Below are 17,740 nucleotides of genomic sequence, written 5' to 3'. Positions count from 1 at the left end.
AAAGAAAGGTTGTAGATCCTAGCATTGCATAATATCCTAAAATGGGACAGGGGTTAGATGAGTCTCTGGAGGACTGGAAGCAACTGAGCACACAAAGGAGACCAAGGGCTGAAACAGAAAATCTCCAAAACTACTCATGAGAATTTAGAATTCATGACTGTGAATTTGCAGCTTGAGAACACCAAGAAAGACAATTGAGAGAGGATTTAAAAGTATATAACTAATTGAGAACAGGTTTTCACCAGTCATAGCATGAGAGCCATTGCTCCATCACCCTTGGGTGCCACTGGCTTGCTGCTGACAAACTGTTGAGGGTAGGATGGGTGGGTACCACAAGGAGTCTTGATTTTGAGTACAGACAATGGATAAAGGTCTATTGAGTTAGAAAACCTCCTCAGAGGGCTTACTGCTTTCTTTCCAGTTAATATCCAGAATCAAACTCAACACGGCAATTTCACTTCTTGATTATTCATATATTTATTATTGTATTTATTCCTACTGGTGGAAATCTCAAATACCAGGTCTGAGAGCATTGCTGCCTTGAATAAAATTAGTTTAAATTTATATTGCATTATAGCATCACCCCAAAGAATTTCTGTGTTGCTGACTGATGTAACAAACTCTTTGATTTCCTTTTTAACACTTTATGCCCTCAATTTTTAAATACACCAAATTCTGGGTAATCAAATAGAAGTTTGTTATTCTGCTTCCAATAGATTGTCTTAAAGTTATTGATGCAAATGAGTGTATCATGTACAAAGAAAATCAGTAAAGTCAGCTGGCTTGATGAATACCATTTTCACACACAGATTCAATATTTTTCTATGTAACTTAGATCCTCACTGACTTTTTTGTATTTGTTCTTGTGTGACTCAGTTCTTAGATAAGTTGCTGAATTGCTGATGGAGAAAAAATGCGCATCAGTTTTACTGACAGATTCAATTGTCATACTTATTATGGATTATACTATTTTTCCATTAACACTACACTGGTACAAACTTTAAATCCCGATGATTATAGATATTAATAAGAAGTGAAAATTACTGTTTGAATGACTCCTAAGTAATCACTGGCAGAATAAAATACAAGGTATATGCGAGCTAAAGTTTAAAACTTGACTGACACTATATTATATTGGGCCTTTTGAATGCAATGTGTATTCTGCCAATATTTGCACACTTCTTTATGTAGGAAATAAAAACTCAAAATAACCTTGCAAGTATTCTTTATGTATTTTGATTCATCCAATTACACAAAGCAAATATTAAATAAGACAGACTGAAAAGACGATATGACCACATTTCTAAAGAGATACTCATTAGAAATACCTTAATGTTTAATTCTATTGTAAGATTCACAGTGTTTAACTCTGTGATGTATTGACTAATAGCAGTGATAGCAAAAGATTCTGGCTACAGATTAGGAACCAAGATGGCAGAGTAGAAGGACATGTTCTCACTCCCTCTTGTGAGAACACCAGAATCACAACTAGCTGCTGGACAGTCATTGACAGGAAGACACTGGAACTCACCAAAAAAGATACCCAATCCAAAGACAAAAGAGAAGCCACAATGAGGTGGTAGGAGGGGCACAATCACAGTAAAATCAAATCCCATAACTGTTGGGTGGGTGACTCACAGACTGGAGAACACTTATACCACAGAAGTCCACCCACTGGAGTGAAGGTTCTGAGTCCCATGTCAGGTTCCCAACCTGGGGGTCCGGCAATGGGGGGAGGAATTCCTAGAGAACCAGACTTTGAAGGCTAGTGGGATTTGATTGCAGGATTTTGACAGGACTAGGGGGAAACAGAGACTCCACACTTGGAGGGCACACACAAAGTAGTGTGCACACTGGGACCCAGGGGAAGGAACAGTGACCCCAGGGGAGACTGAACCAGACCTACCTGCTAGTGTTGGAGGGTCTCCTGCAGAGGTGGGCAGTGGCTGTGTCTGACCATGGGGACAAGGACACTGGCAGCAGAAGTTCTGGGAAGTACTCCTTGGTGTGAGCCCTCCCAGAGTCCACCATTAGCCCCACCAAAGAGCCCAGGTAGGCTCCAGTGTTGGGTTGCCTCAGGACAAACAACCAACAGGGAGGGAACCCAGCTCCACCCATCAGCAGTCAAGGGGATTAAACTTTTACTGAGCTTTGTCCACCAGAGCAACAGTCAGCTCTACCCACCACCAGTTCCTCCCATCAGGAACCCTGCATAAGCCTCTTAGATAGCCTCATCCAACAGAGGGCAGACAGCAGAAGCAAGAAGAACTACAATCCTGCAGCCTGTGGAACAAAAACCACATTCACAGAGAGATAGATAAGATGAAAAGGCAGAAGGCTATGTACCAGATGAAGGAACAAGATAAAATCCCAGAAAAACAACTAACTGAAGTGGAGATAGGCAACCTTCCAGAAAAAGAACTCAGAATAATGATAGTGAAGATGATCCAGGACCTCGGAAAAAGAATAGAGGCAAAGATCAAGAAAATGCAAGAAATGTTCAACAAAGACCTAGAAGAATTAAAGAACAAACAAACAGGGCTTTCCTGGTGGTGCAGTGGTTGAGGGTCCGCCTGCCGATGCAGGGGACACGGGTTCGTGCCCCGGTCCGGGAGGATCCCACATGCTGCGGAGCGGCTGAGCCCGTGAGCCATGGTCGCTGAGCCTGCGTATCTGGAGCCTGTGCTCCACAATAGGAGAGGCCACAACAGTGAGAGGCCCGCATACCACAAAAAAAATAAATAAATAAAATAAATTTTAAAAGGTTTTAAAAATTTTATAGAAAAAATTGAAAATGTGAACATGCTTAATACCTCATGTCAATAAATAGTTCAGAAACACCTATTATAAGTACCACAACTGCATCAAGGAAGGATAGTTGGAGACTGAATATTAAACCAGATTAAAAAATAAGTTTTAAGCTTTGGGGATGATATTTACTATCGGCATTAAGCCAAGAGAGGGATCCGAATAGACTGCACAAAGTTTCTTAAAAAGCTATTACTTTAGCTGACACAACTCAGTACATGGACAGTATGCACTCAACTTGGAGACAAATCTTCTATCCTCAAATTCTGACCTGCTATCTTCTTTCCACAGCCTGATTAGGAAATTCTGGCACACCACTTGAACCTAATTCTAATCAATAAAAAAATCCTACAAGGCATCTACGTTCAAATAAATATTCATAGATGATCTCAAACTAAGTAGGGAAAGAAAGTAATTTTATTTTTTCTTTGAAATTTCCTTCTCTATTCAACTTTCCTATCTCTCTTGGCAGTATATATATCTTGTTCATTCTGAAAATCTGGAGCATCCTAGCCTTTCTAGATTCCTAGTATCAATGTTTGGAGATGGGGGGGCAATTTACATTTAGGGATCAGCTACTATATACCAAGTATTACCTATAAGAAAATCATGGAATATTACTTGTGAAATAGTGCAAATGAAATTCTCACGGAGTTATTCATGCTTCTGTCTCCTCGAGGTCTATTTTCAGCTTAAATTTTAATTCTGGAGACATTATTTTCTGGTAAAAGGAATTAGGAAGAGGAAAACACCACAGTCACTAAGCTGTGAAATGGTGGCAGCAGGCCATGGGAGCAGAATGCCCAGAGTAGAAAGCAGGCAGAGATGCAACATCTTTCAAAGCCCCAGATGCTGCGGCTGTGCAGTTGGCATCTGACCCAAAGCCTTTTCTCCCTAATTATTTTAAGATTTTGTTTTCTTTTTCTCTTTAGTTTCTGTAGTTTAACAATGATCTTTCCAGGTGTGGACTTATTTTATTTATTGTGATAGGCTTCCTTAACTTGAGAAATCATATCATATCCTTCACCAGCACTTGAAAAATTTCAGTATCTCTTTTACTATTACTATTCCCCATTCTCACCCTTTTCAACTTCTGGAACTCCTAATAGATTTGCATTTCATTTTTACAATCTATATTCCTTATTTTTTACACTCCTTTTATGTTTTACCATACTTGTTGCATTCTGGGTAATGTATTCAACTCTTTCTATTAACTCATTCTCTTTTCCTATATATTTTATTTTTAGAAATTTTATTTGCTTCTGTTACAAATTTCCATAATCTTCTGTATTTTCTCTTTTTATCACTCTTTTCTATTCTTTTTAACATTTCAATACTTTAAAACACATTTATTGTATATTCTCTTTCAGATTTTTGAATAACTTCAGGATCATGTTACATACTTTGCCTGCCTACCCTCTTTCCTACTTGATTATTTATAGTGTATCTAAACAGACCACTTTTCTGTGTCCTTCTAGATGCTCTAGAGGTTCCAAGAGCCAGGATCAGTTCCCCTCCTCTCCCCATTAAATTTTTAGCTTGAAAAGTCTTGTACCATAGGGGCTTTAATCCATATATAAATATATATGGTATAAATTTGGACTTCAATCCACAGGCTTATGGTTTTAGCAACTTATGAGAGACATTTTTCACAACTGGAGGCATGAAAAGTAACAAGGCTCCTTGGCATGTTCTGGGCTAGAAGGAGTGTTTGTTGATGAGAACAATTGTTTCCAAGTCTCACGGTTTTGCATACTTTCGATTAGTCAAAAAAGACTCCCTCTTTTGTAGGTTTAGGATGATATCTGTGATGTCTTCTCTCCCGGCCTGGGCTTTAAAATCCCAGTCCCTAGACATATGATCTATATTTATGTTCCAAATTCATTGAGTCACCAAGCTGCCAGCTCTAGAATGTGCTATTCTGTTTTACTCTCATTTTTATTTTTAGATTTTCTTTTGTTTCCTCTTTTCTTTCTTTTTTTGCGGTACGCGGGCCTCTCACTGTTGTGGCCTCTCCCGTTGCAGAGCACAGGCTCTGGACGTGCAGGCTCAGTGGCCATGGCTCACGGGCCCAGCCGCTCCGCAGCATGTGGGATCTTCCGGGACCAGGGCACGAACCCGTGTCCCCTGCATCGGCAGGCGGACTCTCAACAACTGCGCCACCAGGGAAGCCCCTTGTTTCCTCTTTATAAAATAAAGTATGTGTTAAATTTTGGGGAGTTAGAATTTACCTAGCATTTCTGTGAATTTCTCACATTAGGATGGATGTGAATTATCTCAGACTGCCATGTTATCAGAGCTCCCTGACTTTGCTTTCTAGTATCCTTATTTTCTATCAGGGTTTTTCTCCCCACTGATCTGTCACATAAGAGTGAATTTACAAAAATCCAGTTTATTCTGTAGACTCGACCCTAAAGCAAGAAAAACTCCTTCAAGCTTCAAGTTTTTTGAAGAAAAAACTGCGAGTTTCTATGGATTTTTACTCTCCTCATACTAAGGAATCAACAGTGGGAAATCACTTACCACAGCAGTTCACGTATTTTTAGGATCAGGTGTCTAAGGCTTTAAGCTTACTTAATTTTAGGCATATTTTCCTCCGGTATAATATTTTTTTCAGAATTTCCCCCCTCTCTTTAGTTCATCTAAAGCCTACATATCACTTACACAGCACTGTTCTTTACTAACTCCCACTATTATTGTTTCTATGAGAAAATGCATTACTTACAAATTGCGCTCACTTTCTTCTGTATTTTATATTATTTTTTCCTAGATGTGCCTGAGAAAGATCATGCCGAAGATATTTAGACTTATGGCTCCCAGGAGTGTTGGGTAACTGTAGCAAGTGACAGAACTTGAATTTGGAGAATAAAGAGGAAGACCACATTGTGTACTGGTGCTGAAAGCAAGTATAAATTCTTCCCAATTTCTAGTGCTGATTCTTAGTGAAGATCAGACTGAACACTGAGACTGAGACTAATTGAGAAAGAGGATTCTGGATTAGAGGGTATTAAGGAATTTTGTTGGTGTGTGTTGGGTGGGAGGGGGGAGGGAGAGTTTCAGACAATAACAATGATTGCAGTGTAAAGAAGAGGGTGTAGAAGAAAAAAGACACCTTCAGTTGCTGTGGGAAGTGAAAAAGTGAGTCTTTTTTTTAAAATGGAAGATACCTAGGGAAGGTGAGGACTGCCTACATTTTCTACACTGAAGTATATATCACAGAGCACATTCCATTCACCTTGAGAAAGGGAGGGAGGGAGGAAAGAAAGAAAGGAAGGAAGGAGGACAACATTTCAGAATAGATGGAGATTGTGTGATTATTGTTGTGTGATGATTCTTCAGGATCTTAAAGAACCAGATCTAAGGAATCCATTCTACATTAGACTTCCTTTTTGTTCTTTCCTTTTGTTTGCTGTTTGGATATACCAGATTCAAGTGCAGAGCATCTAAGAACTTCCCAGTGAAAAGGGCAGAGGGTCTCATTTCCCAGTGCTACTGACACTGTGCCTATTGCCTCTGGTGGTCATCCCAAGGATCCAGCAGCATATGAAATCTACTTTTCTTCTACTTCCAAAATCTGATCTGCTTGATAACATAGGTTTTAAGTTCACCTATGATCTGGAAAAATATTTTAAAAGGTTTAATTCTCTGTTATTTTAGAGTCTGAGGACTTTTATAGCATCAAAGCAGTAAAGATTAGAAAAAAAATTACTGGATCTTCATATTCTATTTTCTAAATGGTGACATATTTCCTTTCTCTTTCTCCTTGTGCCCACCAATGAGAGGTACAAAATGAGGTGTTATCTTGGAGATCATGTATAGGGAAAACAATCTTTTGTACCAATAATATAATGATAGTATTTTTCTGCCTAGCACTAATAGAAATATAGTGTGTTTTTTCATAATATCTGTTCCTAAAATAATATTTCACTTTGATATTTAAATAAATTATATATACAAGGGGCTGTTACTCTTCACATAGGAACTATACTACAACCTTGAATTGTTTATAACCTCCACCTGCTTATTATTTAATTAAAATAAAGGATCAACTTTTTTCTCATTCATGTTTTCCTTTCAATTCTATTGTTGATTATGTGTGCACTACAAATAGGTAGACTTAAGCAGATTTTTAAAAGTAAAGTGGTTTTACAAATGCTGTCAATTATGCTTTGAGACTATTCCATATTCATTTGTTTCTTTTCCTATGGTATTTTCAATGCTTTTTTTCTTCTCACATTATCTTACGTCCATCTTCTTCACAGTAGTAAGTGATTGCTTTATTGCTTGTCTAACATGTCTTTTTTCTCCTTGTACAAATTCCTGCTTTGTTTCTTTGTCTTTTGTTTCTAATTCATTGAAAACATTCTTCCTGCTTTGCAGGACTAGACTCAAATGACTCTTTCATACACAAATAATAAACTTACTCCTCTGTGTTTATCTATAGCTCTAGCAATAATACCAGCTCTAACATTTATGGAATGCTAGTACTATCTAGGTAATTGCTCAATTTAATGGCAAATATATTTCTTTTCCAGTATAATAGAACTATATTATAATGAATTATTAAAATTAAAACTTTATTTATTCTGTTCTTTTTGTGGTACGTGGGCCTCTCACTGTTGTGGCCTCTCCCGTTGTGGAGCACAGGCTCCAGACGCGCAGGCTCAGCGGCCATGGCTCACGGGCCTAGCCGCTCCGCGGCATGTGGGATCTTCCCAGACCGGGGCACGAACCCATGTCCCCTGCATCGGCAGGCGGACTGTCAACCACTGTGCCACCAGGGAAGCCCTTTATTCTGTTCTTGAAACACGGTCCAACAAACTTTCTGGCCAGATCAGTCTTCTGTGTGTTTGTTGTTAGCCACTTAATAAATCAGTGATTCTCTTTAGCTTTTACTTTGTAATTTTTCAGACATTTAATTATTTTTTCATGGCTTATAGAGAAGGAATAAGAATAAGAAGGGGACATGCTGTAATGCAGTAAAACTTGTCCTAGTTAAAACAAAAAACAACAAAAAACTTGTCCTAGCTCTATGTTTGAGTTTGGCTAGCCTATCATGTATAAGCATCAGTGTTGAGGAAAAGTGAACATTTCATGTTGACATGAATATGAGAGTCTCCTGAGTATAAAGTGATGGTATTAAATTTGGGTGAAAATAAACAGGTCTTTAACATAAAATGTTAGAAGTTCATAAAAATGAAGCAATGACAATAGTGAGGATTTTATTGGTACAAAATGTTGTAAATAGGCATGAAAATGTCAATTAGAATGACATTCATTCATTTATTCACGAGTGTCTACTCTCTGTCAGGTACTGTGCTAAATCCTGAAAATGGTGATCCAATAAAACATGGGTCAGATGAAAATGGTGACCTTGAAGACTAGGATCTTCAAATAGATTTGAAAAATGGTTCATTTTGAAAGGATAATTGAACATAGGGAAGTTTCTGTAATAATTGTGTCATGATTTTGAATAAGAAATAAACAGAACATATGGTATTGGTAGAGCTCATTCCAGAGAAACCAAAACAGTACTAACTGCTGATGGAATATGATGCATCATTCACCATGACCATAAAATAAACCTGCTAAGAGTGTGGCAAATACCTCCAATATCCCTGAAATCCATGAAAGCATTGTGCTCAATACCAAAGCAAAGAAAATATGGATCTGTTTCTTCAACACCCACTATTTATGCATATTTCATTCACAGTCAAGTGTCCAATCAAATTCTTTTTCTCCTGAAATTCTGATGTATTTGGGGGATTCTGTGTGAAGCCAAAGGAGTAAGTGATGGTTCTGAACATTTTAACTCACCACGTGCTTCCTATGAAATGAAATTTGACCTAAAATAGTATTACCAAGGTTTATCACATAACTTGGTTACAAAATGTTGCTCTACGTGTAAAGGAAAAAGACTTGGTACTATTGAAGATACTCAGATAATGTGCTATACTTAGAACCCAAAAACTCTAAAATATTAATTGCAAATTTATTTTGAACAATGACAGCAGCCAAAAGTAGCTTTGAAGGTAAACATTTCAACTGATAAAAATAGTATAATAGTTTAGAAATATATGATCTGGTGTGTTTGTAAAATGTGCACCTTATAATCAAACTTTACATAGAATTAATCTGTATGTGACTATAAGCACTGGTGTTAATTTCCAAGGCACTTTCTTACTGAAGAATTATGGAATAATAGTGATAAATTTCCCTGTTCAGAGTCTTATGTTTGACTGTTTTTCCTTTGTGAGTTGGTGGCACAAACTATTTGGCATCTGCGATAATTTCAAGACCCTTATTAATAGTGGAAATTAGTGGGTGACTGAGAAAAGAGTTCTGCTATGACTGAGAATTTATTTCGGATAAAATTTAAAAGGAGCCTTTGAAAATAATACAAAACAAATATTCTAATTTACTAGCATTTTGCAGAGCTTTGAGAAATTTAGTTTAGGTACTTATTCAAACAGATTGACCTCCATTATCAGTACATAATGCTATTTGTTTCTTACCAGTTCTGTGGCTTCATGTGCAAGAACTTTGGCTTCTTTGGCAATTTTCTCAGCTTCATCAATATAGTCCTTAATATTGCTGTAAGCTTTGAAGGCTGCAGTGGCATTGAAGGAGATGCTTTTGGCCTCATCAAGGATTCTGTTGGGATTGCCCCAAAAAGGAACATCAGAGCAGTTGGTACTCAAATGAAGAACATCTTACTTATAACAAATATGGCTTCCAAATGATCATGGTCAGTATAATTATGTTAATTCCAAACCATAGTGAGGTATCTACTAATTGTATTATATTGTAGTTTTCAGTTTAAACTCATATTCCTAAATAATTAAGCAATGAAATACTACCAACATATTTTTAAGTACCCATAGCATCCTCCAGAAGTTTCTGCAACCATGAGCACCATGCAAGTATGAGCAGTGAGATGATTCTTTATGTTATTTGTGAAGCACGCACAGGTTTCAGAGCACTTGTTCTATATTATTGGAATGAAGTTCACAAAATCTCTTTAGAGTAGGTGCACTTCTCAGATGAGGACAAATGAGTGTCAGTTAAATAGCTTGTCTCAGGTCACATGACTAACATGTCACTCATTAGCTAATTAAGGACTTGGAGACTACCTCTGTTGACTTCTAACTTACTGCTCCATTTACCACCCTTCATGATAAATTAGCAAAATGTTAAAAAATGTTGTATAATTGTTATAAAATGAATTGTATGTACATTTTTTCCTAGGGTCTTCAAACATTAATATTTTCCTTTGTATCAAGAGTATTAAGTATTGAAACAGAACCTTACACATGGAGTATATTAAATACAGATTCATTTAGGAAAATTATTCTTGAGGCTAATACACCTATTTTGTTATGACAACCCCGAAATTGTAGGGGAAGCACACCAGTTATACCTAGAAGGCTGTTTACTAGTCAAACACACCTCACCAGTTGCCCCTCCCTCACTGACCCATATAAGAATCCCAGTTATAATGAGCTGTTATTTCACAGGGCAATATGTAGTGTCTCCATGGAATTTGAAAGAAAAAGCAAGACTTAAAGGCTATGTATGGAGCCACATTTTCAAAAGCCACCCTTTTAACAATAAATAGTTTGATTTCATTAAAAGTATAAAACTGAAATTTGAAGCAGAATGTGTGTTTATACATTATTATTTAAAATGCTAATAAGGAAACTGCTGTGCTCTCCAATAAAGAACAGAAAATATTTTTTCTAAGTGTAGCCTAAGGCAATGTTCACTCCCCACCATGCCATATTTGAATCTACTTTTAACTCAGACTTTTGATGCTGCTCCAGTAGAGCTTTGCCCAGACCCTTCTAATTAGGCTTTTCCACAGAAAGGCCATGTAGCTCGTATGTGCATAATTACAAAAATCAAGATTTGAAAGCAACTCTCTACCATTTCTGCTAGTCAAAACTTTTGGACAAGTGTCAAGATACATAGATACTTCCAACAACAAATGACATACCTATCAAGGACAGCAGATGAAGCATTTAACTGAGCCGCATGGCTCTCAGCCTGGGACACCTTCTCAGCAAGCTTCCTGTCCTTTATTTCTTGGGAGAGGTCATCTATTTTATCTTTCAGATCCTCAGACAGGGGTGGCAATTTACTTTGAATGTCTTCAACATACTGATATGTAGAGAAAAGAAGGCATTTTAAGTAAGTGAATCCAAGCTTCCTCTCATTTACTAATTTCTCTTGGAAATCTAATTATACACGCTTAGGTTTTTATGAAACTTCAAATTTACTAACCTAGCAAAAAAGAATAGAAAATAAAAGCTATTATTTAATGATAGAGATTAGGAAATATATGAAGGCAATTTATACCAAGAAGAACCTGACAGTCTTTTTTTAAAAATGCTACTTTGTAGGTCTAAATGCATAAATGATAGTCATTGGGATCTTTTACACTATTTGCATTTCTATTACCATGCATCGCCATATATCAGTATCTACTGCATTAGACAGTATGTTAAAAGTCTGTTTGTAGCTTTACATTTCTCTTTTAACTAATATTCTGTGAATATTGAAGCAGATTGTAAGTGCTATCCTAGGAACAAGAAATGCCCTTCATCACTGTGAAAAAAATACAGGTTGGTGTGAGTGTGTGAGTACCCTCACCAGACATTCATGTCTACTGAGAGAATAATGTGAAGTTCTAATTGTTACCAATGGGTGAGCATGGTCACAATAGAATAAGGCAAAAACAACTTTATACCCACAAGAAAATAACAGTATTTGCTTATACTACTGAGATTTCTCATTGATTCCCATTTATGAGAGCTTGTATCATTATCATCTTTCTTTTAACTTTGGGTTTCACCAAATACTCACGTCTATGACTGAGTTGATTTCATCTGCAAGAAGGTTGGCTTCATCAAGTATGTCAGTGCCTTCTTTTAAAGTGTCCTCAGTTTGTCGTTTGCCACTTTCAATAGCCTCCTTCTTTTTCTGTAGGACAGTATAAACAAAACATCAAAATGTCCTTTGGGGAAAACCCTATCCAGCCCTGTATTTCTGGCTTTCCTAAGCTGTCTAAACAAGGCTTTGCAAACAAGATATGTCATGTTGACTGTGAGACTACATGAGAGTGATATAGACTATCCAGCCAGCCCTCCAAGAGTTACTTTATTTAAATACCTGTACAGGTACTTTTTCCTCCTATTGTGAGAAAGCCATGCAAGAGAAGAAAAGTTATGTGATGGTAGCTGAGGAATTAAAAAATATTTTTAAAGTGAGATGGACATCCATTTTAACTGAAATGTAAGTACTGAATATGCATTGCTGAGCAGGTGGTAGTACACTGAATTACATTGGAACGAGACATTAAATTCCAGAATCTATGTCCAAATGAATGTTCTGTGAGCATAAATGTAAGCAGATTTATTCTATGGGAGTTCTGTAAAAATTGGAAGAACTGGGATTTTATTTTTTTTATTTGTTATTTTTTTAAAAAAATAATTAATTAATTTTATTTTTGGCTGCGTTGGGTCTTCGTTGCTGCACGCGGGCTTTCTTTAGTTGTAGTGAGCGGGGGCTACTCTTCATTGCGGTGCGCGGGCTTCTCGTTGTGGTGGCTTCTCTTGCTGCAGAGCATGGGCTCTAGGCGCACAGGCTTCAGTAGTTGTGGTGCACAAGCTTAGTTGCTCTGAGGCATGTGGGCGCTTCCCGGACCAGAGCTTGAACCCATGCCCCCTGACTTGGCAGGCAGATTCTTAACCACTGTGACACCAGGGAAGCCCATAAGTGGGATTTCAAAGGAAACTTAGGGAAAGGACTTTCCAAAAACAGAGAGAAACTCTCACATGGAAGAATAAACTTGATGGACTGTTCCATAAAAAAGAGAGCAGACTCTAATTTTTCTCTGAAACTAATAGCTTGTCTCAAACCACATGAAACTCATTCCTAGTCTGGAAGAGTAAAATCAATGAGAAAGATATAGTGTTATTTCTCAGTTTGGAACATAAATTTGCCTTTTTTTTCTTTCTATTTCTGACTCATTCTTTCAATTACCTTTTTACCTGTGGATTTAACTGCATCAATTATAATTTTAAGCCTTTGCCATTTACGCTTTTTATATAAATAATAATGCTAGTTTATATATTCATTTAGATTTCAGTATGTGCCAGGTAGTTATAAGCTTTCCTCATTTAATTCTATACTAACACATGTCCTGTGTTTATCACCTTTTAAATGAATAGAAAATTGAACAAGTTAAGTGATTTACCCAAGGTCACACAGTTAGTACAGTGTAGTTAAGATTTGAATCCCAGTCTACCTAATGATAGAGATTCGGTCTTGAGCTGTGAAAGCACTGACTTTCCAACTGTGGAAATCACACTTCTTATTTGCACACTTCACTTCTTCTTATTGTGCTAATTTCACACCCTACTTTCCCTACCTCTTCACCAACCACTTCAATCTGCTGCCAGTACACACATCTTATTCCTGCCTCTGAGCCTTTACAGTTGCAGTCGCCTTCACCATGTGCCCTTCCCCAGTTCCTTGCCTTGTTTCCTCCTCCATTTAGCTTCATGTAAAATGCTTATTCTCTCAATACTCAAAATATGGCCCATTGACCAGCAGCATTGGCATCACCGGGAAGCTTCTTAGAAATGCACAATCTCAGTGCCTTTTTGGGAACTACCAACTCAGAATCTGCATTTAACAAGAACCCTAAGTGATTGATATACACAATAAAATTGGAAAGAAATTGGTTTAGAACACAGCCTGGCACACAGTGAACACTACAGAATTGTTAACTACTATAATTATCTTATTTTCTTTTCCCTAGAACTCATTTATCTGAATTATATTTTATAGGGTGGCCATCGATTATAGAAACATAGATAATACGATTTTATTTTTTGTATAGATTGAACCATCTTGATTGCTTCTTCTAAGAGTTGCTAAAAGCACAGGCTATTTAATGATAATCAGACACCAATTCATCACAAGATGCATGCATAGGGAGGAGAGGAAATGTACAGCCCATTGAGCTGTACCTAGTGGACGAAGGATAACATTTATTTCGTCTGGCAATATACTGAGAACAAGTCACTTATTAGGCATATTAGCCCATGTTCCAGACTTTATGGCCATATTATGTTCTTATTTATTGGTCTAGTGACTATCTTTCTCACTATAATATAAATTCCATAAAACAGTCTTTGTATCACTTTATCTCCAGTACCTAGAAGAGTTTCCTCAATAAATAGTTCTGTTTGCACTGGTGACTCTTGGTTCATTCAACTACTCCCATGCCTGGCTAAATCAGAGAAATTTCATTCTCCCTTCACGAACAGCAAATGTAGAGGTAGTCCTGATGTTCCTGGTTATAAGGCATATCTTATTTTCCAAAGGTCTGACACTCTTATATAACTATCAGTTTTAGCCCTTAGCTTTTGTATGAACTGATTTAAAATTGACCCTGGACAGACATTCAAGAAACTTTCTTTAGCATGGCTTGTTTGTATTTATGAATCAAGGTAACAAAATGCTGTATCAATAGGAGGGAGAATATTTCCACCTATATGTGAGGTGAAGAGCTACATTCATTTTGGTTTCAATTAAGCAGTGAGTTAGAATCTTTATAAAAGCTCTCTTTGAGTCACTTTAAGGAACCCATTTTTATGCAAAGGTCAAAATGTGCTTTTTTTTATCACACTGAAGCAGAAATGATCTAGGGATTAAAGAGATTTCAGTGGTGGCTAGTTTCAGATTAGACACTAATGAAATTTAGCTTTGAACCAAGGAAAGATGAAGATTTGGAGCTCCTAAATATTGATAAAAGCATCAATATAACATTTATTTGTGTTTGCTTTATAGTACTTTCTTCATTGAGAAAGAACATTTCTGTTCTATCTTTGTGCCAGGTACTATTCTCTGCCCTGGAGATACAGTGGGCCAGAAGACATGTTTCTAATGGCTTTCTGGAGGGAAAAAAATTGAATGAATATATTAATGTATACTTTTAATGATGAGTGCTATAAAAATAAATAAAGACAGGGAATGGATAGAGAAGGATGTAGGATATAAAATACTTAAAGATTGGAAGCTTTGAGGAACAAAAGGGGGGCTCATGTTTAGAGAGAATTATTCTCCAAGTGTATACCACAAGCATAATTGTTAAGTGATTCTGATTAGACACCAAAGTTGTTGTATTTCTACTTTTAACTTCTAATTAGATCTTAATTCATTCCAGAGCTTTGTCAGTTTAACACCTTTTTTTTTTTTTTTTTTTTTGCTGAGGGGGGTTGCTGGGGGTGGATTAAGAACTTACAAAAGTTACCTTCCTGTCTATCTTTATCTAGCAACTCATTCTTCCCTTTCTTCCAACTCCTTCCTGTTCAAGGTCATAATGGTAAATTTGGGGACAGACTGCTCAAAACACGTTACTTTGCTTAACTAAATTGCTCATCTTCTCTTTGCCCCTCAGCCCACAGTTTCCTCTGCCTTTTCTCCATTGCTGGAAATGGCATTCTAACCCTGTCCCGTTCTAGAAAGTAGCATTCAAAGCCTTCTGTGATCTGGCTCCAAAGGCCCATTTTCAGAGCCATCTTCTGCTACAGACTTATGTAGCTTATGAACAGGTGTCACTGCTCTATTCGACATTTCCTAAGATCATACTTTCAGAGTTCTGTGTTTCTGCTCATGCTGCTCCATCATTTCTATCAGCTTCTGTGATGTCATCATTTTGGTGTTTGATTCTCCCAGCCCATATTAATCACAGTGTTACATATAATGAAAGGTTAAAGTGCCTGAATTTTCAGGAAATCGTAAGTTCTCTGAGGCCAGAAATCATTCCTATGCAGCCCCTAACACCCTGGTTACCAATAGCATCTTGATAATGGTAGGTGTCTAACAGACATCTGCATATTATTCCTGCCTGCTTTCCTAGCCTTATATCACACTATTTTCCAATACAAAACCAATCCTCCAGTTTACATGAACCACTCAGAAAGTCCCCCAAATATAATTTTAATCCATGACTCCAATATTTCAATTGCTTCTGATAGATTTCAGGATAAACCCAAATTCCTCAGCTTCATTCTCAGAATGCAGTTCTCTTATAACTCAAGGTCTGGACCCTCTCTGTCTTCGTTGGCTTTCTATCCCCTCACTAGTTCACAGGCATTCTTTATTCCAATCCTATCAAATCACTGACATTTCTCCAAAATGTCTGTATGTTTGCATGTTTTTGTCCCTATTTCTGGAATGTTCTTCCTCTTCTACTTTGACTCATTAGAGCTCATCCTTCAGGACTTAGCATATGTGTCAAGTCCTCTATGAAGCCCTTCCTAAATCCAGAGGTGATTCCAATGCCCTTCCTTTGCCTACCTGCATGATAACTCCTGTAGTGTACAGACTAGTTTACTTGTGTGAGCCTCTCACTAAATACAAGTCACCTGAAGTCATCAGAGGTGGTGTTTTATTTTTTATATCAATATCAGTGTCTTTAAAGCTTAAGACTGCATCTGAATCATGGGTAGGATTTTTAAAACACAGGTTGTTGGGCTCCACTCCCAGTTTCTGAGTTGATAGGCTTGGGGGGAACCTGAGAATTTGCATTATTAACAAGTGTCTAGGTGATGCTAATGCTGCTGTTCCAAGGACCACACCATGAGGACCAGTGTTTGATGTACTCAGTTTGTGTTTAGTACACTTCCTGAACTTAGTAGGGGTTTGATAAATGTTTTTAATAATAAACATTACATGCTTACTTCCTTAGATTAAAAAAAAATGTGTTGGGTCTTAATTATATCACCTTTTTGTGGGCACAGGCTCAATGGAGTCATTTATTTAAAGCACAGCTAATTACTCAATCAAATGGATACAACATATCGGTTCTTTTAAAATCTATATGTACATCAGATTAACCCAGGGGATGTTTTAGAATATGGACCCTGGACCACACCACAGACCAGCTACCTCAGATTCTGGGTGCGAGCCCAGGGGATGCATCTCTTTAGCAAACTCTAAACAGGTGATGCTTTATTGACCAGTCTAGCATCAACCTTGGCAATCAACCTTAATCAGCCTTGGCAAGCAACCTTAAATAAGCTCTGCCTTATTCATATTAATTTAGTCCGTTTATCTATTTATTCTAGTAAGTTTTAAACAAGCCTTTAGTTAAGCATCACGTGTAAAATGAAAATACAAGAAGGACAACTTACACTTCAACACTGGCTACATAAGCTCCAGGCTTCTCTAGGGGTACCCAAGAATGATGGCTCTTGGTTTTAAACATCACTAAAATGAAGGAATAGCTAAAAGCACCACTTACTATGCCACTACAACTCTTCTTGAAATACTTCCCAGATGCTTACTATACTTTCCACACAGGTAGTTTTAATTTCTTAAACTGTTGCCATAAAATGGAGTGGTACACCTCCGGGTAAGTTACACCACTGGTGTGTCACCGAGCAAGATGAATCATGCGGGAGCCTGTGATATGAAGGCAGCCTAGCATCCTGCCTAACAAGACAGTGCTTTTTCTTTAATATTGCCAGCATGTCAGTAGATTCCAAATTGGTTAAGATTAGATACATCCGTGAGTCTTCTCAGTCCTCTATCAAAATGACAAGGCTAAGTCCCAGGAGAGGGATCCAGAAAACAATTCTTTCAAAAAATTAATTCATCCTTTTACTTCTTAATCCAAAGGAAAATGGAAAGAAATGAATGGATTAAAAAATCCAGATTCTTTTTATTCAACTGTCATTCCACGAACAGTTTTGAGAGCATAATATATGCCAGAGAGTGTTCAGTTATAGCTGCAGGTAAAATTTTATGTTAGAAGAGATAAAGGTCTGCCACTGTTTTCAGATCTGTTGGGGTCAAATACTTTGAAAAGAACAAAAGTAAGTTTGTTTCTGGTGAGGAAGTTTTGTGTTTTGTTTTT

General features: G+C 37.3%; 1 protein-coding gene across 2 annotated transcripts in view; it reads right to left on the bottom strand.

Annotated features, from left to right (window-relative positions):
* The window catches only part of LAMA2 (laminin subunit alpha 2), a gene marked incomplete at its 5' end in the record, with an annotated part of 604,254 nt that overhangs the window by 93,009 nt on the left and 493,505 nt on the right, over positions 1-17,740 (bottom strand). For both annotated transcript variants that reach the window (XM_079716968.1, XM_079716967.1), the window contains 3 exons: positions 9,324-9,462; positions 10,805-10,968; positions 11,674-11,790. In XM_079716968.1, the coding sequence (XP_079573094.1) occupies positions 9,324-9,462; positions 10,805-10,968; positions 11,674-11,790 (420 nt within the window). The remainder of the gene's footprint in view (positions 1-9,323; positions 9,463-10,804; positions 10,969-11,673; positions 11,791-17,740) is intronic.

This window comes from Hyperoodon ampullatus, assembly GCF_949752795.1.
Source record: "Hyperoodon ampullatus genome assembly, chromosome: 12".
Classification (NCBI taxonomy): Eukaryota; Metazoa; Chordata; class Mammalia; order Artiodactyla; family Ziphiidae; genus Hyperoodon; species Hyperoodon ampullatus.
Note: the sequence above shows the minus strand (reverse complement) of the source record. Positions and strands in the feature narration are given on the sequence as shown.